At 38.0% G+C, this 27,707-nt stretch overlaps 2 protein-coding genes across 3 annotated transcripts; one reads left to right on the forward strand and one right to left on the reverse strand.

Annotated features, from left to right (window-relative positions):
- The first annotated feature begins 1,042 nt into the window (after positions 1-1,042).
- Positions 1,043-10,772, forward strand: LOC112564228 (protein C12orf4 homolog). The gene is given in 14 exon segments (XM_025238905.1): positions 1,043-1,200; positions 2,793-2,954; positions 3,356-3,430; positions 3,433-3,500; positions 4,093-4,274; positions 4,781-4,880; positions 5,441-5,562; positions 6,038-6,138; positions 6,715-6,799; positions 7,229-7,350; positions 7,589-7,782; positions 9,344-9,577; positions 9,860-9,985; positions 10,313-10,772. Coding segments are annotated over 13 exon segments (1,659 nt in total). The 5' UTR covers positions 1,043-1,200; positions 2,793-2,794; the 3' UTR covers positions 10,403-10,772.
- A 140-nt stretch (positions 10,773-10,912) lies between these two features.
- LOC112564236 (protein disulfide-isomerase-like) lies at positions 10,913-16,596 on the reverse strand. 2 transcript variants are annotated; one of them, XM_025238928.1, is made up of 11 exons: positions 16,358-16,596; positions 15,436-15,636; positions 14,932-15,065; positions 14,404-14,541; positions 14,067-14,171; positions 13,750-13,869; positions 13,033-13,233; positions 12,498-12,618; positions 12,150-12,328; positions 11,877-11,967; positions 10,913-11,542 (listed from the first exon to the last, which is right to left on the reverse strand). In XM_025238928.1, exons 1-11 carry the CDS (start codon positions 16,500-16,502, stop codon positions 11,523-11,525), a joined length of 1,455 nt encoding a protein of 484 aa, XP_025094713.1. In that variant the 5' UTR covers positions 16,503-16,596; the 3' UTR covers positions 10,913-11,522. The 2 variants fall into 2 exon arrangements, with proteins under 2 accessions (XP_025094713.1, XP_025094704.1); XM_025238919.1 differs by having other exon boundaries at positions 11,881-11,967; positions 16,358-16,595.
- Between the last annotated feature and the right edge of the window lie 11,111 nt (positions 16,597-27,707).

Consider the following 27,707-nt stretch of genomic DNA (forward strand, 5'->3'; position numbering starts at 1 on the left):
TTTGTTTGGTGGGGTTGGAGAATTGCATATTTGTTTTCATGTGAATATGTTTATAGATGATGTGTAACCTCTGGCATCATTAATGATTAACATGCATAAAAAAAAACTTTTACGTGAGGAATACTTATTGGCTATTAACCCAATCTCTCGATATCCCTTTGCGGATTAAGTTTTAGTTCATTTACAATTTCTGGTGCCGGTCGTTGTGGGATCGGGCTGTCAAGGCCCGCTACTCAGGCCATCTTGGACGATGGTCCACTCCTTTACGTTCGTAAGCTAGTTCTTCTGGCCACTGCAGCGTCGACCTCCCTCGAAAGTATAAGAGGTCCGGTGGCGCAACGGTTAGCATCTGTCGCCAATACAAGGTTGGTTGTCCTGCGTTCAGCTAGTCCATGGCACGCTGTTCTTTTTTACATGTGGCATCTGTTTACAGAGCTGGCTGCCTTGCCGTGATATGGCCTTAGTTGCTGGCTCGGCGAAAAAAAAAAAAAAGAAAAAGCTTCAATGCTCCCCTTCCCCTCCCTCCAAAGTACTTTCAAGAATAGTCATCGACAGATCGACTGTTGTGCTGGGTCACATGGCCAAACCAGATCGACTAGCTGTTGCAAATAGGAATTTATAGTGATCTATGAGTGTGCCGACCGTGTTTTGTACAGTCATTGGTTTTATGTTCTCTTTATGAGATCTGGAGCAGCTTCTTCGGGCTTAATTGTTCTCAAATGCCTTGATTTTCCTCTCTGTATGGGCAAGCAGAGTCTACATTTCACATCCGTAAGGCACGATCGATCAGTACTTCATCGAAGGACTTAATCGTCTCGCAGCAAACACGCAAGATTCGGCCAACCCACCGAATCTTCATGTTTGCTGGGCTGTTGCTAGAAGCAAGAGGCGAACAAAAGAATTAGCAGACGGATTTGGGACTGAGAGAGCATGTGAATAAAGCATACATATACAGAGACTCAGTTGTGTATTGTGAAGATATTACAGTCAGCAGTTTTAAATACTAGTCGTAGATCAGCTTTACATCTGTGTAAATTATACAAACTAGAGGCAGCAGCAGAAGTGTACACACAAACATAAATTGTCCAGAACTACGTTTAGGGTTTGGGCCTTTGTGGCACGATACTAAATCTAAGAGTAGTCTCTCCTAGAACACGCCCGCACTTCCGCGAAGCATCGATGAGGCAGAACAAACAGCAAGTATGTATATTCAAGTAAAAAAAATGCATTATTGGTTTATAATGAAAAGAAAAATGCCAATGGAAAAGTCCTTGCCATTTTACATATTTTGGCTAAACAATGTTTAAGAAATGGGATTCCATTCTTTGTTAAAATTATATACATTCGCTATATTTTTTATCAGACAAAAACAAATCTCATGTAAATCTGTCGCATTGTCAACTAATCAGTTGCCGCTCAAGTTACAAACACATATATCATCGTTCGATATTTGTATAGGAAATACGAATTCTTACCTCCCTTTTGCCATAAAAAGGGGCGGGGGAGGGAGAGTTGCAGGCTTTCTTCATATTTTTGTAACTGGCAGAGTTCCTTTCCTTTCCTCAAATTCAAGGGACAAAAGTGACTAGACGAGGGGGGGGGGCAGCTTTCGTAATGTAGCTAGGGGGAACAAAGTAAAGAAAATCTCATGTCAGATGTAAGGGATCCTTTGAATGACTTCCAAATTGCTCTGCCTAAATTTTTCATATATATATATACAGAGCCACCAGCAAACTGCATGGCATCTTAGGGAAAATAAAACTTGTCACTTTACACTTTCGCTCGTTTGCTCCTTCTTTCTCTCTGTCTTTCACTTTCTCTCATTGGATACCCTAGAATTTGATCTGCATAGATTTCTTCCATTTGAGTTAGGGTAGCATTGTGTACAGATTCAAAGAAACATTAAAATAAACATGACCCAGAACAAAATCCTTAAGCCACATGTAGTCTATGATCTTCCTATAAATAAAAAGAGAATTCCTACAAAATCTGGTCAGATATGTACAGATGAAGTGGATTTTCATAGGTTTTAACAAGAATCACACACACACATTAAGATATATATATATTTAAAAGTGTGTGTGTTTGTGTGAAAGCAAAATGGCAGAAGAAGAGGTTTAAAAAAAAAAACAAGTGTAAAATGTGAGACTTCAGAAAATATTGAATAGGTTTTACTATAGACAAAGAAAAGAAAATATACAGGGCTTCTGCTTACTCAAAAAATTGCGTACAGTACGCATTACAAGTTTGGAGGACCCCTTCAATTTTCGTCAATGGGGTCCCCTTCAAATTTGGCCGAAGAACAGGGAACCCTTAAAAATCTGAAGAAGGGGTCCCTGGGACCCCAAAGAATCTAGCCTTAGCAGAAGCCCTGATATAAAACAAATTGAGCTTCAGATAAAGAATAAATATGGATAAACAATTGAATTAAAATTTGATAATCCAACTCATACTGTTAAGAAGCAAACATAAACAGCAGGAAGAAGGAAGCGTTGTCATTCAGCAGCTGAAGGACAAAACAAGTCTGTGGACAAGAAATAAATTCTTCAAATCAAGTTTGATCAGAAATATGCCATAACATAAGGATGTGGGAATAATACAGGCATCTTTTTACCATTCTTTTTTTTTTCAGTCTGCACATATGCTTGCTAAGCCAGACAGTTTTCTTTCTAAGTGATGTGAAATTATCATACTTAAAGCAGCTTAGATTGCGATTTAGAGAATAGTTGGATTTTAGACTTAAACAGATTTTATTTCAAGTTGTGTCATAGTTATTCCTTTTTTTCCCCCAGAGATGCCGAAGAGTGTGGAAAAGGACTTTGTGTTTAACTTCAGCAGCAGAGGCCTCTCCTCGCGGCTGACAGTTCCTGTTACAATTCCACTGAGGTCCTCGGCGGCAGAGTTTGTTGGTCGTTTGAAAACAATGCACAACTTGCCATGCAATATACTTGATGGTTAGCTTAATAGTATAGCTTCTTCTGATTTAGAATTGTTGCAAACATTATTTCTGCCCTAATATCAAAGCCAACTTATTCTGTTGGCTGGGGCTACATATTATTTTGACTGCAGCTGTATAAGCATTCCTGTGCATGCATGCATACATAAAATGCACAAACACAGATACATGCATGCAAGTGCATGCACAGAGTGTACCGAGACTAAATAAGCATATTTGCACATGTGAGCTTGAAAAGACTTGGCTAGAGTGCATTCATTCATAATATATGAAAGAGCACATGTTTGTATATAGAATTTTAGTAAAATTTCTAGATGAACTTTTGTCTCCTTTAACAAATGGCAAACACTTCAAGCCTGAGACTTGAGTTACAGTATTACAGTTTTATTCTGTTGACAGAGCTGGAAGCTAAGTTGAGTGAATTTGTACTGAAGGAAACATGCAAGTTTTATGATCAGAATGGAGAGGAATGCATTCAAGGCTGAAAACAGGAAAAAGTGATGTCAAGATTTTGACTGACCGTTGGATCAAAGCTTACACTCGGGTATTATGGCAGATATGTCAGAAATCCATAAACATCAGTAAAAAAAATTGCTCAGCTGATGATTGATATAGTGTGCTTTGTCTTTCTTCCTCCTCTAATTGCCACTAAAAAAGATTATTGTAATCATTCAGCATGTATTCTTATGCTTTGATTACATGTGTGTATGGCTTTAAAGATGGATAATTTGGGGTATGCACCTTTTATTCCCAGTACATTTAACTGCTTGCTGCTTTACATTTATTTTATTCCTGAGAAATTGTAATGCTAGTCTAGCGAGCTTAGAGCTATAGTCCATTCTCAAGTGATGCTTGAAAGAATATTTTCCTGCTTTAATTCTGCTGTGGTACTTCTCTAAACCAATAATTTATACTGGGAAGAAGTGTTTGAAGATTGATTAAAAAGGTATTCTTTGGCTGGATTAGCTAAGAAGAAGATTTTGAGAATGATTTGAAAACTGGGTATACAACATTAAACAAAACAAATGTAAAGAAAGGAGGATTATAATCCAACTGTGTATAATGAAGCAGAAATCTGGTGTAAAGAGAGGAGGATTTTAATACTACTGATCATATTTCTTTCATCCCCAACATAGGAGGTGAAAGATTTTGCTTCTGTTGAAAAGAAGGATGCTGAACATGCATTTCCCAAAGTTTACCACACTCTCATCCACTCACCGGCACTTGAGACACTGCTTAATCTTGAACATATATATGCTTTGTCTATGGAGAATTTAACTCAGCAGAGAGATAGAGATCTTCGGCGTCTGGAAGAGAAGTGAGTGTTTATGCAGTTTGTGTTTGATACTCCTAATACATTCCTCTAAAACAGTGGTTCTTAACCTGGGTTCAATCGAACCCTAGGGGTTCGGTGAGTCAGTCTCAGGGGTCGGCAGAGCGTCCGCCACAGAGGTCAAGACACACCTGCAATTCGTGATAACACTAAAGAAGGGTTCGGTGAATGTGCATATGAAACTTGTGGGTTCGGTACCTCAAAAAAGGTTAAGAACCACTGCTCTAAAATGTGTCTTATGTATCTCAGTGTTTTCTTGTCTGTTCTATTATTTCTGTGCCAGGGATCAATAGCTTTGTTCTCTTATTTTATGCTCACAACTGAAACCATAATAATAATATAACTAAAATATATTATAAAAAGTAAGCCAGTACAGTTGAGTCATAATTTTAATCTGCAGAAGATGCAGCGAAATCATGCATAAATTTGTTTTAGTCACAATAGCATAGTACTGCAAGTAATAAATCTTCAAATATTTGAAATGCTTGTAGACATCAGCTAGAGATGGAGGAGGCTTTGCAGCATGTTGGGGAAAATTTCAAAGATGATGACATCAATGTCTTGGCCCAGAGACACTTTGACAATATGCAGGTAAGTCATAGAAAACTGCAATGTCCCCTTTTTCACCTGTGCTAGACAGTAATAATAGTTATTAAACTTTCTTTAGACTGATTTTGTTAATCAAACTATAATGTTTGCATCCATTTACAGCTAGATGAACCTGTCTGGTAGGTTTTTGTTCCCATTAACTTTATATGTCAACATTCCAGCTGTTCTTATCTGTTTATTACTATAAAATATAAATCAGCTGACAGATGAGCTAAATTACAGATGTAGCCATCCATTCTCAAAAGTTTAAAATAGGTCATGAATAGTTTCAGAGTGGAAAAAAAAGGAATTTATGAGTGGCTTTATCAAATTGCTGAATAATGTCTTAACTTTGGACTGCAGTAATACACTTACTTTTTGAAAAAGTTTTTTTTAATTTTAAAATTATTTCAGTTCTTAGTCATAGTTTTTTAATTGACACATCTTGGTAAATATACCATAGTGAGCAGTAGCTTAAGGATCCTTCTGAATTATTGCATTAATTCCATACACAAATATCTACATCCATTTACCATCATATTTACTTGAGGCCTTTATTCCAGATGGTTGAGGCTAAGTGGGCAAAAGAGCTATCAGAACTACGTGAGGAACAGAAAAGAGAGTATCATGACTGGGTGCACAGAGTGTACGAGGACACCCAGACTGCCAGCACCCCTCCTTATGTGTGAGCCACTGTGTATTTTAACTGCCCATCATGTAAGCTTGCGAGAGAGAGAGAGAGAAAGAGAGAAATTGTGTTCTTTCAGCTATATCAAAACAATGTGTGTGCGCACACATCAGTATGTACTCAAATGCGAGCGAGCGAGCGCGCGCGTGTGTGTGCATGCGTTTGTGCGCTAGCTCTTTCTATTTGAAGAATCCCAGATGTTCTGAAACTTTGTACTGTTGTTTTCCTTAAATCACTGGACTGTTTTATTCAGGATGTATATCACAGGTCATACAGCTTTAGGACAGATGCAAGTACTGGTATGGAACAGCAACAACAATAATATCGACCATATTTAAGATGACCTGGTTTTGAGAACTGAAGCAAATCAAAGTATTTTGTGAGATTAACAGGTTTTTTTTTTAGAGGCTATGAAAATGCTCCTGCACAAACTGTCATACGTATATTTCTTTTTCCCCTTATTTTCATGCAGTAACCGCATGCGTAATGTGACAACTGCCCTCCCGGCTGCAGAAGATGAAGAAAGACAAGTTCAGTTGTCACGTTTAGAGGAAAGTTTTACCATACACCTAGGTAACTACATCAGAAACAGCACTATTAAAGCCTTTTAGAATAAGGAGCTGAAATTTGGGGGGGAAGGGAGGAGGGAAAATACTGGTTTTGAGATCCATCATTCTTTGTTCATAGTTTTTAAGTTTAAACAATATGCAAGTTTTCAAGACTTATTTTCCATCTAGCTTTCCACTTTATGTGAACATAAAGCCAGAGGCCTGTTGAACTTAATGCTTAATTTGATACATTAACAGATGTAAGAGGCACTGACTTGTTTTACTTTTTTGGGTTTGGTCACTCTAGTTACATTGTGAAAATATCCTATCTTGTACACAGAGAGCTCAAGACTGCACTTTGACTGCTCAAACTTAGTCAAAATCCATAAGTGTCCAACTTACAGCCATAGTCAAATAAAAGTTGTGATCAAGAATTACTCTGACCAAGCAGCAAAGATTTCATTGAACTTGATTTGAGAAATTTTTACCTAGTACTTGTCACTAAGGTTCAGGTGGAAAAAATTTACGTTCCATTGTTGATGAAATTCACTTACATTGGAGCAATTATTTTTAGTAAACAAATGCTAAATGAAATTTTCAGGTGCACAAATGAAAACAACCCACAACTTGCGATTGCTGTGTACCCATGTAATGGACTTATGCCGTCATAAACCACACACTGTTGGGTAGCATTACATTTTCTTTTTTTGGGGTGGGGGGTGGGTGGAGGTAGTGATTACTTGTGCACCAAGAAAAGCATGAATTCCTACGCTTGTTTGTTGATTGAATGTAAGCATATATGTTTGTGCTGTTTTAGATGCTGGATAATAGATGTTATAAGGCAATTCACTTTATACTAATGCGAAGTAAAACTCTGTGTGTGTGCATTTGGAGAGATGGCAAAATAGAGAGATCTGTATTATTTGATCTATGTTGTCCTCTAAGAATTTAAATGGGAAATAATCTCAATTGTCAGAATGAATGCTTCTCTCTTTAATTGCCATCCCCAGTTCTCAGATCCTAAATACAACAAGGGTTTTAAGGAACTAATAACAAATCTAATTTCTGCATCTTAAAAGCACGTTTAGGTCTGATAGATTTGACTTTGTTTGCAGGGGTATTGTTGTACCACAGCCACAGAGGCTACAAACAGCCATGTCCCTCTACTCAAATTCTTTGTGTGGTCTTATACTCCTGGTGGACAACAGGCTTAACTCCTACACGGGCATTAAGCGAGGTTTGTGTCAGATTTGTTATTAAGCATTCATCACAGCAGTAAAAGATTTTCAAGGCAATTTTAGTCAGAAGTTGGATAATGATGTACTGTAGTATAGCAGGCAGACAGTATTTACCACTGAAGTATTCAATAAGGTCTTACAGATACTCTTGCATATGTAATAAAATAAAAGTAAATTAAGTGAAAGAATTCAAGAATGGATGCAGACACATACTACTTATTATTGTGGCTTGGGCAGAATTTGCAGCAGTCTGCGAGCAGTCAACAGATTTCCATTTCCCAGACTTGGCGCAGCAGCTGTCAGCAGTCGAGACAGCTCTAACACAGGCCAGTACTGTGCGAGCATCACGACAACAGCAGCAGCAACAAGAGACTGACAGTTCTAGTGTGCACAGCAGTGGCAGCAACAGCAGTGGGTCTTCAGAAAATCAGGTTTGTTCAACTGCTCTTAAGATTTTATCAAGCCATTCCATTGGCAGCAGTAGGGTAAAAGTCTTTAAACTTAGATTTTTTTTCATATTTACAGCAATCATCTTCATATCATTAGCTCACATTTATTTAAAGCTACCATGAAAGTTTCATGGATGTCATCGGAGTTCGAGAAATTTTGTCATGTATATGCAATCTGTTAATAATAATGTATTCTCTGTTAAATAACACAATGCTGCAATGTAAATTTTCCTTTTGCAGCAAAACAGAGTGTATGAAAAAGAACAAAGATAATTACATGTGAATTATACAAGTAAAATATAATTGTGCATGAAAATTGCACAATAGAAAAATCAATCAAAAAGCAGGAGTTAAAGTGTGGGCCTCAAACTCATATCACCCTGTTCCTTAAAACTCACTGTGTGAAAGCAACAGCAAAAAATGTTCATAGGAACAACCCACATCATACCACCAAGATTAAGGATGGTGGGGATGTGCATCATCACAACACTTCAGATCAAGCTTAGCATGATGTGATTTTATGTGGTTTTAAAAGTAAGATGTTTACAACTAGAGGGACAAATAAATTCCTTTACAGATTTTTCTTGGTAAATGGAGATTGAAATCATTCTTCAGGAGTATTATATGCAAAGACTTGTGAAGTAGATCATGGAATCCTAGAGGATCTTGCATCCTTCCCTCTTTTAACAGACTTATGGTGGACACAAAGATGCTTTTGCTTACTGCTAGTGATGTTACTGGCTTAACTTGATTATCCTTGATAATTTTGCTCTATTTTCTTTTTTATGGTTAGATTTTCAAACAATGTTATAACATTAAATGTAATAATGGTGTCTACCAATGCTCTTTATACATGTTCTCTAATGTGCAATTCAGCATCAAAACCTTGTAGCTGCCACCAAAGGTAAAGCCTCTGATTAGACTTCTTACACATATTTTCAACATGAGCATTAAAACATTACACCAGGTACTTAAAACTCTACCTGCTCAGCTAACTTGGCTTTGATCTTATGAGGCTGGCCCTTCCCAAAATACATTACTTGTTTTGTTGGAAATAGAGTCAAACCATGAAAATAGGTTGTCAATAAGCGTGGGATATTGTGACACTATATATTTGTTGTTAAGGCATAAATTCCCTGTGGGAGATAAAATTGTTAAGCAGCATTAACTTGTGAATAGTTTGTTGCAGTCTGTGCATATAATTTCACTTCATGCAGCTTGAATGTTCCAATATGGAGCACAGTGACAGGCACCCATATACTTCACGTGCATTCTTGCTTGTCAGTACTTTAGGTGACAGCTGATGTAGAAAGAGCAGTTTCAGATTTCTAATGCCATCTCTCTAATCAAAAAAAGAAAACTTAAGCAGTTTGGAAAAAGCTGATGGAGAAATTACAAAGATTGATGCTCTTCGTAACCGCTTTTCCCCTTGCTAGGTAAAGCAAGGTTAGTTTTCAATGTATAAGAAATCAACAATTTTGTTATTAAGTGCACTTATTATCAACAGTCTGTTGCTAGACTATGTTGATTTGCTGGCTTTCAGGATAAGTCAATGGGTGCAAGACTGCACACTGGTGATTTCTACCTCACAAAACATTCCAATTTGTCAGAAGTACATGTGGTTTTTCACCTGGTAGTGGATGAAAATGTACGGACAGGCGACATCACCTCACGCCACCCAGCCATTCTAAGCATCCGCAACATCATTCGACTGTGTTTTCGTTATGACATCCAAACACTGACTATACCACTCTTGCTGACACACGAGATGACAGAGGTAAACTATTCATTTAAGACTTAATTATAATTTAAATGTTATAAATAACATGTTAATATTGATACAGTTTGGTTTTTTTTTTTAACTTGTTAAGCTTGATTCAAGCTTTTTGTAACTTTTCGTTTTGTCAGTTGAATTCACTTTGACATCTGGTACATATTCAAAGGAATTTAAAAACATTTCGATTTGTTTCTAAGATAGCATTGAAAATATTCACAAGCTGCTATCAATATGTTAAAGATGTTTTTGAAATAGCATTTTTTCCCTTTCTGCTGGTTTCAGGAAATGACCATCCCATGGTGCTTGAAGAGGGCTGAACTGTTGTTTAAGTGCGTGAAAGGATTTATGATTGAGATGGCCACCTACAGTAGCCTGGTCTCTCGCACAATCCAGTTTCTAGTCCCAAGGGTAAGCCGCATGCTTTTTTGACATTTATCCTGTAATTGTATCTTAATGAAAATTATTAACATTGAATGCTTACTGGTTGATCTGTTGCTCTATATCTACCAGAGGCATTTATGTCCACATTATAAATTTGCTGCTTGAACCATGGTCTTTATTTTATTTGGCTAAGGTATTTTCAGCCACTTTTGTGGACATTTTCATTTCTACAAGATTTAAAAAAAACAAAAGTACCACCAACAGGAAATAGCCCGCTGTTTTTAACAGCAAGAGATGCCCATGTCTTGAAAGTGTGCCAATTTATTATTGTACAGCTTGACTTTTCTTCTGCAGGGGATGTCAGAAGAAATGTTTGCCCAGATCAGCAACATGTTACCAGGCATATTTCGCCTATCTAATCCGCTGGTTGTGAAATCAACATAATGTTGAACCCAGAATCCACCCACCCATGCGATTCCACTATTCTATTCTACCAAGACATAAGCAAGTGTATGCATTTGAGGTGTTCAGCATTTTATCATGCCTGCTGTTTTCCTCACATGGATGGATGTACAAGTCAAATGGATGTGTTGTGCAAGTGCAAATATATTGAAATTTTTTTTTTTTTTTTGACCAAGAGTTCCCTGGAGACTTGTGGCTATAGAATTTACGTGCCTATGAAACGAGTTATCACAAACACTGTCAAATCTTCTTCATGTTATAGTTTCAACTCATTTTCACAGGGTCAGGTCTTGTCAACACTGTTTCTGTTTAAACCATTTTTTTCAATAAATTGTCTTGCATTGTTTCGATACTTTGGTCAGGTCTTCTGTTGTTTATTTAAACCATTTTTTTCAATAAATTGTCTTCCATTGTTTCAATATTTTGCCTCAAGCATAATCAAACAGAAATGCCTCAAGTTGAGTTAAATTCTAAAATGAAGACAACCAACAATTTGTTTAAATATTGTTTTATTTCCTTAAACTCCATCTGGTTTCATGCACACACATGCACTCAAGTTTGCTTATGTTGGACAGAAATCTCCGATAGTCTCGGCTATATCTCTCCCCAGGAGCCACGTTAACAATATTCTCAAAAGCACTCATGAATGCTACTAACTTTTGAATTATGACAAACATTCTGGAAATGACAACTGATAAAAAAAGTCCAAAGCTGTAATTGCAGTACTGATCCCTGTAGTTTTAACAGGTACACCCTGTTACTAAAACTTACTTGCAAACATATGCTATGCCTCCAATATTTTTCCTGACATACACTGTGTTCAATTAAAAAAAAAAAACTTCCATTAGCATTCAACAGGACAAAAGTTTATAAAACAGGCATTACAGCAAGACCTGTTTTCTTCTGGAGGCACAATCTCCAGACACATCACACTTTTGCACAGACAATGATAAGAATGATTACAAGACAAATGATGGTGACATCAAAATGAGACACAATCAGGATGAAGACGAACATGACCAAAAAACAAAAATTCAACTACAAGGTACAGAATTACAGCTCATCCTTTTTCAACTGGTCATCATCCTCCTCTTCTTCCTCTTCATCTTCCTCCTCCTCTTCCTGAAACATCACAACAAATGTTTTTGTCTAATTTTGAAAGAGTGAAGACAAATTTGAAAGCTGAAACTTAAAGACCTGGTATACATTTCTACTCTACACTTTCTCAACTGCTCATTAAGTCTACCATGAAACCGATATGTTGCCAATCTTGGTAATTTTTCTAGCCTGCAGAATTCTTTAACTTGCATGTTCACATAAGATACAACATATAGCTCTGTCTGCCACGGCATTAGTAAAGTCAGTTTATGCATTCAACTTGGCAGCATCTCTAAATGTACCACACAGCACGTAACATTTTTTTCCAGCCACCAAAATATTAAGTGGCTGCTTTTACTTACTTCAGAAACTCCAGCTCCATCCTTGCCCCCACTTTCAATGAACTTGGTGAATCCTTCAAGTGTCCTCTCTCCATTGTAATCAATAACCTACAAGACAAGCTTATTTTTAGTGTCAAATTGCAGTCATGTAAAGAAATTTAAAATGAAAGAATAAAACAAAGCAAAAATAAAATTTATAAAAAACCAAGAAGAAATGCCCTAATCCATCAAAAATAATATACTTGTGACTAATGGACAGGTTTAAATGATAATTTATAAATAATTCATACCTGGTCACTGTTGGCTGGGAAAAACTTCAGGGTTGGGAAACTCTGCACACGAACCTCCTCTATTTCATTAGCAGTAGCATCCATCTTGGCAATGACAACATTATCATTGTCTTTGAACTTCTCGCCCAGCTCATCCCAGATAGGTGCAAGCTGTTTGCAGTGTCCACACCATGGAGCATCTGCAAGTTAACAAGAGCAAGCAACTGTCAAAATGCAAATATGCAAAATATAAACACACATGGCTAAAGATATAACATACTCCACCCCCTTTTCATCTAAGACAGTTATTTTATGCTGCATATATATATAAAGATGGAGCACAGGGTAGCACTACATTCAAGCACTTACAGAATTCAACAAACACATTCTTGTCCTTTGCAAAAGCCACTTCCTTGAAGTTTTTGCCCACCAGCACTTTGACAGGTTTGGCATCCCAGTCTGCAGGTATTTCTTCAGACATAAGGTGTGGCTGCCAAAAAAAAAAACTTGTTTTAAGATGCCAATGAACAAAGCAGTTCTGAAAGTTATCAAAATTACCTAACACTATAACTAGTAAGTCCTATCTCACAGTAACAGAAAAATGAAAAACAGCACAGGCAATTAGTATAGCTAAGTGATTTTAGATCTTACGACACTAACAATGACAATGATCAACTTTATTTGTCCCAGTGGGTTATATGAACATGGGAAGGTGCTCTAGTTACTAAATAAAATTAGAAATAAAACATGAAAAATATTAGCAATGAAAAAAAGAAGGCAAGTGACAGTTATATATAATATAAAACAAAAAAATATAATACTGCTAGGATTGTTTTCACAACAAAGTGTCTAAACAGGTGCAACAGAAACTTTATATTTTTGTGCAATATTTAAGTATATGTACCTTCAGCTTTCCATCCACAAAGTCTTGAACAAAAGCTTTGATGCTAGAGGTTGTTATGTCAGCATTTGGTGGCTTGTACTTGGACATTTCCTCAGACAACTGGATGAGACGAACAGCTGGAACTTCCTCTTCCTTGAGACCAAAGAACTCCAGAATACGGCCATTCTCTTCATTGCTTGCATCAAGATAGATGAACAGCACCTAAACAAAAAGAACTTGGAAGAATCAGCAGAAATACAAATACTTGTGAACAGTTTAAAGCATCAATAGCAACTATGTAAATTGGAGCAACTGACATACTGGTTTGTGAAGTATCTACTTGCAAACCACGTATTTTGTACCTTATTATCAGACCCAACCTCCACTTAAGCACTAGAAATCCTTGCTGTCAGTTAAGTGTTATGCCAACTGCTGCCAGGCTCACCTAACTATATCAAACAAATTTTACTTTTTTGTCCACTTCATTACAGTAACAGCTTTAGTGACACAAGATAAATGCTGTATACTGGTGTTGTGTTAATAAAATTCTGATACTACAGGTATAAAACTACTGCGATGCAAAAATATACCCAATAATTAAGAAAATCATGGACTAGCTTCTTGGTTAAAGGATATCATGTAGCTGATTTAACTTTCAAAATCAATGTACAGTTTGATCTCAGAATCCTGCTAGACACCAGTTTAGCCAGTTAAGCTTCCAATATATAAAGCTAATACCTTTCCCTTGAAATTGCTAGCTGCAGCACGGAATTGCTCAATTGTGTCTTCTCCACCGTCCTTCTTCACAAACAGCAGGATGTGGTTCTTTACTTCACCACCAAAGATCTTCTGGGCAGACTGGTTAAAGATGAAAGACACATTATCACAATTTGAGAAAGGAACAAGATAGCTCAATTTGTAAAAAAATGACATGTTAAAATGGAGGCAGAAGGCATGAGAATGTGTTGTTGCTTTGTAATAGAATACCATTACATAAGAATGTAAAAACATTCCATAATAATATATGTACATAGGTCCAACAACAAGAAACAAACCTCTTGTGTAAACTCGACAACCAGAGGCAGCTGATTGGCACGGACAAATTTGGTGATGGCATCATCTTCATAGTCACCCTCAAAGTCATTGCGGCCCTCATCAAACTGCCAAAGAGATTCAACATGTCCCATAAATTACTGGATTACTTGTGCTTTGCGTCTGAAGAAAAAATTAGCAAACGTGTATAAACTATCTTAAAAAAGAAAATGACTGGAAAAACAAGGTGTCATTAATTTGATTATGACAACAAACTAAAAAATTCACAGAAATATATCAGTTCACTACAAACGAAAAAAAAATACAGATTTTATTGAATATTAGGGAGAAGAATGTTACCTTTTTCAAAAGAACAATACCATCCTTGTCAACATTGTACTGTTTGAAAACATCAGCCTCGGAAGTGATGCCAAAGGGAATGTCATCAACAGTGCTAGCAACCTTCTTGAAGGCAACTGCCTGTTCACTCTCCTGATCCTATACACATCAAAAATGAATTTTAGTCTATATTATTAAATGCAACACAACTTTCTCCTGTAATTGTACTTACATTTATATACCTCAATATAGGGAATTAAACAACGCAAGACCTCACTCCCAACATGGCATGCTCCATCAAAGAATCACACACTAATTTTTAGTTTATAGATAACTGCTTAAAGCATGTAACAGACAAGAAAAGAGATATGTACATACATATGTGAAACCAATTTAATTTTGCAGATTCCATCTTATGACTTATGTGATACAGCACTTACAGTATAGCACTTGAATGCAATAATTTATTGAATTCTCTGAAGCATACAAACATTCAAATGAATTGTTTGTTTGAAGCATGGAAACTGAAGGAGCAGTTGTACAAATTACCTTGAAAAAGCCAATCACAACAACTTCCTCCTTCTCTGCAAATGTTTTGGCTTCATCGACAGTCTTCAGTTCCACAGCTGGTGGCCCAGTCTTCTTTTTCAGCCAGTTGACGATGTCTGAAGCTTGGCGTCCAGCTGCATGTGAACATGATATGTACTCTACAGCATCAAGCTGGGTGCAAGACAGTGACAAAACATATGCTTTAGCCAATATCTCCTCAGCTAACCCGTTACTCTAATCTTGAACCATTGCTATATTCTAGGGTATTAAAACTGTCCTAATCAAATGACTACTCAAAAGCAGCAAGTATCATGTACATGTAATGCTGAAGTATCTCACTGTCCTAATATGCTTAATACATCATAATCTATAAAAAAAATCTTCAAACCTCAGGAATTTTGTGATTTAGTTAACAGCAAAGAAATTCAGCTTTGATGTTTTAATAAAGCAATACCACAGAAATGAATTATATGGAAACATATATTAAATAGGTTTAATACTCACCTTGATAATCTGATGGAGTGCCAGCACTGCGGAAAAACTTGATAGTGGGATAACCACGGACACTGTATTTTTCTGCAAGTTCAGACTCAACTGTGGCATCTACTTTGGCAAGACGAATTTTGGAGTTCTCATCTTTTAGAGTCTGTGCAGCTTTAGCATATTCAGGAGCCAGAGCTTTGCAGTGTCCGCACCACGGTGCATCTGTTGACAAGTTATTTTATGAATAAAATTTGTTTACAAACAAGGACAATATGTACCTTTCATTACACAAAATGTACTGCCAATGCAAGCAAGCAACCGTTTTATCAATCTTAAAACTAATTCGTAAAAGTATCCTCATCCTTTGTCTTGCCTACATATTAAAACCAGGAATGTAAATAAAACTTGTGATTTTAATTTAAGCAACTACATTAAATGTAAACTATAAAAGGGAAAATGACAGCTAGTTACCCATTTCACGGTTTAAAAAAAAAAAAAAGACTTAAAAGAGCAATGGGATAACTGATTTAATAAACTCTGAACAATTATTATTAATTAAACGATAAACTGCATGACTCCACCAACGGTCAATTTAATATCAAAATGAACTCGTTTCTTGACTCGAACACCCACATCTAGACATTTTATTCGTGGGAAACAAATTCTTTAATATGGATAAATAGCCCTTTTTGTGGTACGTGCGATATATCCCCAGCCATATGGCTAGCTCTCCGCCAATAATAAAAGTGTCTGCTTATAGGAAGTTGCTGATTAACTAGCTCGCCCGACATTGCAGACGACAAAATTCTACGAATTACCAACCAGCCAAGATTTATTTAACAACAATACTATCATCGTTAACTTATTCCCTGTCACGCAGGGCATTAGGAAAAGTGTTTGTAGCAAGTATGTGACCACCGTTTAATTTTAAGTTGCTACTTACAAAATTCCACAAGAACGAACTCATTATCGTCAATAAACGAGTTGAAATTTTTGGTTGTCAAAACAGCAACTCCTTCTTCTTCCTTCACATCTTCTGCAAATGCTGCAGTCAAACACGAAAGCAATATTATGATAGAAACTTTCATTTTGTGCAAGCAGATGTGGCTCCTGGAAAAGATAAAATGTAAAAGAACAGTACTCTCAACGTGGCACCGGTACTAGTTCCGGTAGAGGTAATATTCACGGATCAACAGGCGTGTTGAAACACGATTGGCTAAAATAAAGTCACGTGGGTAGTAGACAGGCTTGTCGTGAGCCTCATTTTGCCACCGACGACCGTCAGTCATCCGTCTGATACCTAACGTGTCGCGTTGTCAGGAGGGAACACTTTCACTTTTTTAAACTCAATCATAGATTGTCATTTCGATAGAGGGTCTGCCTTTATCAAAAGACAGGCCCGGGGTGCAAAGTCGAGTAGCTGTGTTTGCGAGGGAGGCGTGGTCTTTTTCATCTTCTCTGCTGCTGTTCCAAGTGCCTTTAAAAAAAAACAACCCTGAAGGCAAAGCAGTCGATGTTGATACTCTAATGCAGAAGGGAGAACATTTTCCCCTCCACGGACCATTCTGATATTTATAACATAATTTACGGGCAATATTAAATTATCTATTTACAAATTTTCCTGCTCTATTTGGTGAAGTAGTTAAATATTACGCCACAGCCTGTTAACACTGTTGCAGCATGTGCAATGCCAGCCTGGCAGTCGCTGCCTTTTCGTTATGAGATGCTCGAAAAATATGCTTCTCCTTCTATGAAAAGCATAGTGAAACAACTATTTAGATGCCTTAAATATATGTTAATAATTAGAAAGTTCCTATATATAGATGAAACAGAGTACATGTAGCAACACAACCTTGTTATTCTTAATGCACAATTTTTTTTGTTTGGTTGTGCAGTGAAAATATGAATGACTATTAACACACACGCCTCCTGATGGAGGAGTTCATATGGCATTCACAAAGTGTCTACAGCTACAGAATGTGTTTGCACAAGCACAAATAAACTCATAAACCCAAACCAATTTTTACCAGCCAAAGCTTTTTCATTTTGTCATCCTCTACAAATCCATGAAAGGAGGATGTTGCAAACTTGTGGGCCTGAACTGTACTGTCTGTACTAAAGTATACACCAATGTTGACAATCAACTTTTTCATTGTAAGAGCTGCTATAGTTTCTAAACTTTTCATATATCTGTGATGCTATGTGCATGTATAGCGACAGCCATCGGCTCGGGGTGAAGGTAAAATATTAAGTTCTTTAAAGTTCTCCATACAGGCTGCAGGCAGTTTTGAAAAGCATATGCGTGTCTATCCCGTCATGTACTCGTATGTGTCCTGTCCCTTCATGGAGGTTCCTTGCTTGTCCCTCAAAACTTACATTATTATTAGTCACTTAATATTCAGTTATGTTGTTAAGGGGGAAAAAAAAAGCTTTATTATATGCATACTTAAATCTGCATTTTCGTTGGAGGGCCGGGTCAAACTACTTTGCGGGCTATACACCGCGGACCTTCATTACAGATGAAGCCCTGGGCTGGACGTTCCCCACCTCTGCTCGAATATATGATGATGTTTTTTTTTTCTTTGCTGTATATCTTACAGTACACGATTACGTTTTACTGAATATATGACTGTTTCGAACAAGTGATTCGATCATCAGTTTCACGAGGTTTACTTCTAATAAGAGTGAAAAGGAGTATCCTTAACTTAGAATTTTAACGTTTTATGAAAGATGTGTTTTACGTGTATCTTCAATTATAGATGCATTATTATGATGTAACTGTATAGGTATGAATGTCAGTTTATACGAAACGTTGCAAACAGGGACTAAACTTCGGGTCTGTTGTTCACTTTGTGACGTGTATGTTCACATGTATATTTGCAATCTGTGTGTGTGTGTGTGTGTGTGTGTGTGTGTGTGTGAACGTCAGAGAAATCATATATTAGAGAAATCGCTTTGAGAGAAATAAATATCACATATTTCATTTGAGCACAACCCGCTGAACCATTTCGATGAGCACAACCCTCTGAACCATTTCGAAGGCAGTTTAGATAGCTATCAAGTGTGTGCAGTTATCTGAAACTACAAGTGTGACTGAAGGGGAAAAGAAGCTACAAGGGAAGGAAGTTAAGGAAAGGTAAAAATCTTCAACAAGAGCAAAAAAAAAAAAAAAATGAATGAAAAAAAAGTTAAATGGCTTCTCTTGGTTCCCCTTTCCCACACGACTTAAAGACATTCGATCTTTGCTAACAAGCTTCAGCTTCACTTCCGATCGTTGAACAAGTAAATTGAAAACTCTGTGGACACTACCGGTATATTTATTACTCAGGTTATTAGCTGCGTACAATCGATGGACCTGGCAGGTGTGCACAATGGTTAATGATGGCCGTTATCAGACTATGTCGCAGTCACACCAGTGACACGTGTGTGTTTTATGCGATGTGTTGCACGATTTTTGATTGCATGTTCTCTGTTTCCTGACAATTACCATATCTAGCCGCCCAAATCGGGACCCCATACAGTGGCCGGACCTGGAAATGGTGGCACATACCACACGAAACCCTATTGTCCTCGACCGCGACGTTGGTGGCCCTTTATCTTTGTACTACACACGGGTGACACGAAATCACTGTAGCCGTTGAAAGTGCCAAATTTGTTTTCCATTATACAGAAAATCTATCATTCACGACCTTTCAGATGTGGAAATTTAACAAAATACACCCTGACCTCAAATGTGTTTTTGTTTTAGAAAAGTGTCTGGTTTTCGTATTAATGAAGGAACGACAGACATTGATTGCACATTAAGGTTTCGATAACGCTAATTGAACAATTACATGAAATTCGTATAGCACCAAAAATTAATAAATAAAGTCTACGTGTCAAAAAAATAAAAGGGTTGGGGCAGGGTAGCAGGACTGTCTGTGTTCTCCATAGTATGTCTGACCTGAATCAGAAACGTGCAACCGTGACTGTAATCGTTGCAGAGTGGGTGAGTAGAACACAGCTGTGGACATATATTCGGTCAAGGACTAGGAAATGATAATAAGCCTGACAGTAAGATTATTTATTCTTTATTCTCTGTCCGTAACTCTAGGTCGAGAATCCTGATCTGTGACTTCTAACGAGTACAATATAATAGGTCGACCTTCCCTCATAGTTCTCCTCCACAACTTCTAGTCGTTCCTCCCTCTCGATAGATTTATCTCTCGAAAAGGCCAATATTTTGCTCACGTTACAGTGAAACAGCTTTAAACATATATCATCGACCGAGCAGTAGCTCTACCACCGGGTGTTGTTAGAACAATAGAAAGCAAAGCAAATACAATTTACGGCATGCAAGCACCGAAACGCAAAATCAAACCACACCAGACAAAACCCAACGACCAAACAATCCAGCAGCAACAACAACAAATCAAAGTTATCCTGAAGCCTCGAGAAATACACATCTTTAAATGTAAACCTTGCAGGACAAGTGACGAAAACTACGTAAAGATGAAAAATAAACCAACCAACCAACCAACCAACCAACCAACAGAACAAACAAAAATCCGACAGGCACAAAGCAATCGTCTGCCCGTAGACATCCCCACCTCTCTGTCCTCGTCCATTAATCTACTTTGATGCAGAATACATGTTGGATGATTGCATCTCAGCGATGTCGTCTGATGATAAGTGTGTTTTGTGTCATCCTGCATCTTGCTCTGCGTCTGTTTCTAGACCACTGTCACCTTCGCTTCCTCAGTAACAGGACTGTGCTCTGCTCTCAACGGTGTTGGCCTAAAGCTTCGAGCTAAGTATTCAGACAAATCTTTCTTTGCCCTCCCCTGGCTGTAAAAAAAGCGAAATGTAAACCTTGCAATGTAGTGGGTTTTACTTGTTTAAATTCCGTACAACAAACTGCGCCTACCTACGGAGGGGGGAAAAAAGTCCTATAAAATGTACTAGTCTACATTCATGCTGTGAGCCGAATGTTTATGTCAAAGCACACCAGCAGGGAAATGCGATATAGAAAAGCTTTTATTATTATGATGACTCTTGACCCGTGAAGGGTGTTGCTGTGCAGGTCAGTCACGCATGGCTATAAAACCGACAGCCACGTAGACTTCCTTGTAAAAGTCTCCGGGGAAATTTTAGGTATTGTTTTGTTTTATAGCTGTTACTTTCGTGTTACTGCAGGGTGGCTAGTTTTCCACAATCATATGTGTGTGATGTTGAAAGGAGAGAGTCGAACGATACTGTGTTCTGTCCATTTTTCCTTCTTTCTTCAGCCACCCTGAGGCTGCCTGGAGCGTGCGAAGGTTTCCACTCATCATGATATTGATGCTCTGAGGTGTCTACGTCAGTACGTCGTGGCTACGTGACACTCCCAGTAATACAGCAATGTACATACGTGAGGTTATCTGACTCAACGATAAATATAGTCTCTCTCTCTTTCTCGTACACTTGAATATGAATATTCGCCAGTCACACGAAAGTAATAATCTATATGATTTTTTAAAAAAATCCCCACTCGCAAGACTGCTCATCAACACAACCACCACTGGTACTCTTTCTTTAGGCTTCGTCATGAGTTAAGTCATCTCGTAAATTGGCGACCTTTACTTTGATCCTTAGGACAAGACATAGTCATGCTTCGTTTTGTGGTACAGCCGGGATGTTTTACCGGTCAGTGGTGGGAGGTGGGTCAGGAAAAAAGGAGCTGTTTACTTATACCTTCCTGTTCTCTTGTTTACTTACACTGCTGTTCTGTTGACGGAACTTGTCTCTTTACACTCTTACCATCTATACCCTCCTACCCACCCACCCCAACACACACATACCTCCTTCTACAAACAGACACACGAACTGCAGGCAAGATCGTAAAGAATTCGTCACAGACGTTAACTCAACAGAAGGTGATGATGATGAATTAACGACGACGAGGAGGATGAACGACGAGAAGACAAAAACAATGTCGATGACAATAGTGGTTGTGGTGTTGGGAAGTACCTGACGTGACATGACAATAAAGTTTTATTTCGAAGGGAAATGAAATGTTGCCTAACATCAACAGGTTTACTCCAAAAGGTCTCTGTGACATTTCGAGCAGATGTGATTGTTCAGAGCTGAATGTGTGGCGCGGTCAGAAAATGTGTTCACTCCCACCCCTACCTCAGCCTTATAGCTGTACTCACTGCATTTTTCTGTGTAATATTCTTGTAAAGGTTACAATCTATTTCTAGTACTAGCTACGGGAATACTGCTGAAATAAGTGCTTAATGTTCAATATTTCGGAAAACTGATGTTGGACGATGGTTGACACTGCATACTGGTAAGAAACTGCATGAAGCGGGCACCTACAAGTCACTTGAAAGAGCATGATAGCAAACTATAGGAAGTTCTACTAAACTCTTCATTCACCAGCCATTTTATCTTTCTTCATAATTTCCTATTAACTATAATAAAGTAAAGAAGGTTATAAAAAGTATGCATTCCGCTGCATATGCCCCAAACCACAACACTGACTGACTCACTCGAAGGAGGGCAAAGTACACAGTGTGTCCTGTATTAAAAAGAGTAAAGGTAAAATATATAATTACCTTCAGATAATTAATACTGTAAATAATAATATATAACTATGAATATACGATAATAAAATCAATTTTTAGGGGTTAAAAGCAATTCAAGGAGTCAGCTGCTTAAATTGGAATGTCAGCATGTCAAATTTGCATTACTGAAACACGAACTCTTTTTTTTAATTTAAAAAGATATGTGCGTTTGAGAGAGATAGCAAAAACGACATTGAATGGAACAAGTGATCAGAAAAAGAAGGGTGAGCAAAAAGAAATAAACAAAACCAACTAATAATCCAATTATCAGGAAGCATGCTATTTTCATCAGTTCACAGTCATCATTTAAATGCAAAAGATGTCATAAAATGAGGTATTTATTTCCAACATGAAAAGACTATACCACCTTCGCTGCACCAGGTGGTAAGGAGCACACCGCTAGAGATATGTTTAATTAGTAGAGCAGATCACTTCGATGAAGACTAAGGATTACACATTTTGTCCAGGTTTTAGTGATTGTCTTCTGAGTAAATATACCAGTGTCGCTTGTTTGCTCCTGAGACCTTAAAGTACAGGTCATCGACTATGTATACCACCTAACAGCAAGATGGTCTAAAAGATATCTATTCTTTTCTTAGTATAGTAGCACTTGCTTTTTTGGAATGTGGGACAAGTTAAGAAAAATTAATACTTTTTGAAATTTTTAAAATTTCTTTTTTCACACACGACCGATTCCCGATGTCTTGCCGTTTTAAAAAATACTTAAGTACCTTGGGTATCATAATTATCAACACATACATTAACGACCACTTACATATGGCCACAAATTCAGTTTAATCCATACAAGTTCCTCCCACCCCCGACCATGCAAGCTACCAGTCCCTACCCTTCTCCCTCCGTCCTTCCATTTATCCCTCCAGTCACCAACCATCAAACTAAAACACTACGACTATATCAGTAGTTTATCATCTTGCTGCTTAGGTAAAAGCTGTTTTGTTTAAATGACAAATGTGGAGACAAAACATCAGTCTACATAAAACAAGGGGAGGCATTAATTAAAAACATGAATTTTAGTCACGGTCAATAAGCCAGCCCGAAACATATCTGATAAAACAACGATAGCCGATGACACATTTCTAGCAAAGGAGGAAGATGTCCTGGTGACTGTAAACATGTTTGTTCCAAAATTGTTTGTACCACGTCGTCCAGCCTAATGTCAACAACAAGTCTGTATACCTTCTAGCATAAAGTCTTGTTTTGCCACGTCGTCCTTTTTCAATCATATTTTATATCAGCAATTTCGTCTGCCAGCTGGATCTTCGTGACATGTCACCTGGGCCACTTCTCACAAAAACTGATGAAAAGTATTCAAACAAGAAGCCAGATGGCGTCGGTGCAGAATTCCATTTCCCTTCTAACGGTTGAAAATGAGGGAACGCAAGCCGGTACACGAACGGGACACAAGCGCGAGTTTTGTTTTCTCACCCAGTTTAGCAACCACCTCTGCATCCTGTCCGTTTATTTTGTCTTTAATCAGCCTCAAACCCAAATCCTCACCATAGATAACCATAGCCCAAACTCTAAAACTAACTTGTACACTAACTACACTTCAATACAATATAATAAAACCCACAAAACATAGCGATAACAAAAAAAGGGGGAAAAAAACAGAAATAAAACCAAGAAGCGTTTTTGTTATTTTTTAAACGTGACTGTAGTCAGAATCGAACATAGAATAAAACTCTGAAGTTGCTTTTGTCCCTATCGTACAGTGATTTCACTGAAAAAAGAACTAAAGAAAAACAGAACAAGGGCTAGACGAATAACTGTAGAGAGCAACATTAAAACTATAATTTTTTAGAACAAGAGGTAGACTGCATGATTGTAAAGTCACCGGTAAGTCGCCCAACTTTGTAGAAAGACAAAAGCCGTGGAGTGGGTGAAGCTTCGTCAATCGAGATTTCTCAAAAGTCTGACAATTTTACTGTGCGACACCTAGGTTGCTGTTTTACCGTTTGATGTAGAGGAGATAGTTTAAGCATGTTTTTAATGAGCTCATGATCCTCAGTTTTAAAACAGAACTAAATTCATGCAACATTGACAAGCCATCAACGGGACACCAACGAGGCAGTCGATCTGTAGCAAGGATCAGTAAATCAACAGAATAAAACGAGAGTCGGCGAGTTGGATGAAACGGTTCACTTGGCAACGACAGCTGACGGCAGACATCGGCAAAGCCTGGTGTGAGTTTGAGTGTCCATCGATAGCGATCAACAGTGACTGAAGCACGTAAACACATTTGTTAATAGATATAAAACACACACATATATATATATAACATATTTTAAAATGGTGTGTAGTTACTTTATTAGATAATTACACTGTGATGGAACTGATCTCTTGAAGCAATCAAGAATCAATCTCACACACACACATTTGACTGTTCCCCAAACTGCATGACTCCTCCATGGCTGTAACCTTTGAAAAATGTAATCCTCAGGCAATTATTCAAATAGCTGTGTCGCAAAGTATGGTAGAACAAAGTAGTGTTCTTTTGTTTTCTCTACAGCTGTGGCCCAGGCTCTATAGACAGATGGGGCTACCTACACCTTCTCACCAATGAGTTGAGTCAGCTTTGCTCTCACTGAAGGAACGTACCCGCCGGTCAACATTGATTTTGGCTGATTAATAAGCTGGAGATTACAGATGTGTATGTGTGTAGAATATATTTGCATTTCACACGAGAGTTCATTAGCCCCTCTTTCGCCTGAGCCACGCATGTCAGTGCCTGATGTCAGTTTGCGAAGAAGAAACACACACTTATCATGCTTAAATGGGATGTGTATAAACCCAAGTTTATCGAGTGTAAATCGTTTATTTTCAAAACCTTTTTTTTTTTTTTTGGTTACAAAGGGGAAGCAGAATTTAAAGCATTATTTTACATACGACCGCAACACTTGTTTTTACTCTTATAAAAGAAAGTATTGAGAGATGTGCTGTTAAATGTTGACACCGCTTGAGTTTTCCTCTTTTTAAAAAAAAAATCGAGGCAGCCATCTGTAGTATATGGTAAGGGATATATTTACTTGTTACTGAACACTATAACAAAATCAGCCACAAGAGTACCAGAGATGACAAAGCCTGCATCACTACAAGAAATGAAGACAATGGCCAAAGGTTTGAAAATGACAAGTCGCATGCATTTTTAATGACTTAATAAATCTGGGTGAATATCAGTACCTCTTGTTCTCGAGATGCACACCTAGAAACATCCCTACTCAACACAACAAACATCAGAATTGTACACGAATACGTTTACTTGTCAAGTCCTCAGCCAATAGGAGAGCTAAGACTACATTCTAATTATGTGTACAATCGTGACGCATCTACACTGGCTTCTTTCTGTGCGCGGAGATATTTGGAGGAAGAGGAAATTCCCTCAGATTTGGAAAAAAGTAGTAGGGACTAGATCGTTAAAGAACGATATATTATGTTACAGCACATCACAAGCACAATGCTATCTATACCACTAATACAAAAGCCAGTTTGCTCTGCATCAAAGGGATCAATTGACAGAGTATATGAAAACTAGACTGTGTACACGTGGACATTGTAAGTCAGAGCAGCCTGCATGCAGCTGTGCACGCATTATATGCCCCAGTCCTCACATAGCCCTGACCTGCATGTTCCCTGTTCTATTCCCACAAAGCGACTATCCGCCCTGAGAAACGACAGAGCCGACGACAGATGGTCCGCTCACATTGACGTTTGAGAAGCACAGCCACAGACCTACCCGACCTCCGACTGCCGGTACAGTTTAAAGTTTTTCATTTACAGGAACTTCCTTTTGGGAGCAACGGATCGTCAAAAGGGGAAGTCTTATCAATATGTACGAGCGTTTGACGTGTCCTACGCTGACTGCATGAGAATTCGTGCGTGTGATTGTGTGGTTGGCCGCGAGCGGACACGTGTGACATACACTGGGTGCGGCGCTGTGAGTGTTGTTCAGAGACTGATGTGATTGCGTCTCACGTACAGTGCGAGAAAGGGAGGAGAGGGAGGGGTAAGAGTCGGGGTGGGTGGAGTAGAAAGAGTGGAAAAGGATTTGAAAGGAGCTGCTTACGATAATAGCAATATGCAGAGTTTATGAAGGATACATTTTTGAAGAGTAAATTTTATATGTTGTGCGGCCTGGATAGAATCATTTCAACAAAAATTATGTGAAGCAAATGATCGTCAAAGTCAGCATGTGCTGAAACATATCAAAAACGCAAAAAAAAAACAAAAACAAACAAACAAACAAAAAAACCAAAGAAACTTTGCTTAACTTTAGTTTGATTAAAGTGTCAGCTCTGTATAGCATCTACTTTACAGGATGTGTAAGTCATGTGAAAAAAACATCTTAGGTGTCTTCATTGTTTTGTTGTCATAATCAAGCTGTCATCAATTCCTCTTTCCATTTTCTATATTTCTCTTTTATTAGTCATTAGTACTGATATTTATCCTTCCATCTTTTGTATGTTGTCCATGTCTCGTTCTTGCCTCAAGCGCAAAGATCATGTTATATAAGTGAATATAAATCACGCGTTTATTATTGTTTACCACCACCACGTACACAGTACGGTGACGTGTACAGAGCCACGCACTTCAAATGTACACTCTTCCTTCCACCTGCGCACGTGCAGTCTTCCTTCTGTCGAGCGTCTAGTCGCAGTGAGGGAATTAAAGATTGAATTTATTGCCACCTCATTAGCATTCATTATCAGACAACGGCATCAGACGCGATCGTGACAGCTGCCGGGCTTCCAGTGTGATAGCAAAGGGATTACAGACAGGCGAACCCGTGGACCCTTCCTCTGATGAGGTGGTGACAAGATAATTGTAGCATAAATATCTGTGTGTGCTATCGCTAGACGAGTCACTTAAGTTTTGATGATACATCAGTGTGAGACACAGAGAGGAAATATCGCCATTATGAAACGATACTTGGCAAAACGTCTATGACTGTCACATAAAAAAAAGTCCAAATATAATAATATAATTATGAATCCTTTTACAAGTTACTTTGAGAAGACCTTTGAGTGTGTGAGTTGGGGCAGGGAGAGGATGAAAGTACAATACTGGAATTAGGAACGAGTGAGATATAGAGTACACTGAGTATTCAGACACCGTGACAATCCAAATCAGACAATCAGTTGTTAAAATCATAAATGTATAAAGCCAAGCAAACTCTCAGGTTTACATAATTTCCAAACCTGTAAGAATGAAAGTGAAAGCAATCTTAATTATGTCTTACAAAAGCAAATATTGCCACCAGTTTTGATGGACTCAGCACTTGTCAGGTCGAGGCTCAGGTTACAGTTAGTTGTGTGGCCTCGGCTCTCTATCTCGGACCATATGACGGTTGGCCGTGACTTTCTCATGCGACAGGAGCAGACTTACCCTCCCCTGAAGGCTTATCTCAAGGTTTCTTATGAGGGAGGTAAGGTGACATCAATAAGCTTTGTGTGCAGCACATGTGAGGGAAAAAATACCTGTCGATATTGAAGTTATCAGTAAGTCTAAGGTGGCCACCTCATAAAGACTTACAGAGAACTTTTTTTCTTTCTCTCTCTCTGCGTGTGTGTGTGTGTTTGTGTGTGGAGGATGTGTTTGTGTGTGGACACATGTGTGTGTGCGTGTGTGCGTTATTATGGAGATGTATGATCTCGCGTGTGAAAAAACGAAAAAAAAAAAAAACGCTTC

This window comes from Pomacea canaliculata, linkage group LG1 (genome assembly GCF_003073045.1).
Source record: "Pomacea canaliculata isolate SZHN2017 linkage group LG1, ASM307304v1, whole genome shotgun sequence".
Classification (NCBI taxonomy): Eukaryota; Metazoa; Mollusca; class Gastropoda; order Architaenioglossa; family Ampullariidae; genus Pomacea; species Pomacea canaliculata.

Coding starts and splice junctions, on each gene's coding strand:
- LOC112564236 (XM_025238919.1), bottom strand. CDS start 16,502: ATGAAAGTTTCTATCATAATATTGCTTTCGTGTTTGACTGCAGCATTT. Junction 15,637..16,357: donor GTTCGTTCTTGTGGAATTTT/GTAAGTAGCAAC, acceptor ACTTGTCAACAG/ATGCACCGTGGTGCGGACAC. Junction 12,619..13,032: donor TTGTGGATGGAAAGCTGAAG/GTACATATACTT, acceptor TTTTTTTGGCAG/CCACACCTTATGTCTGAAGA.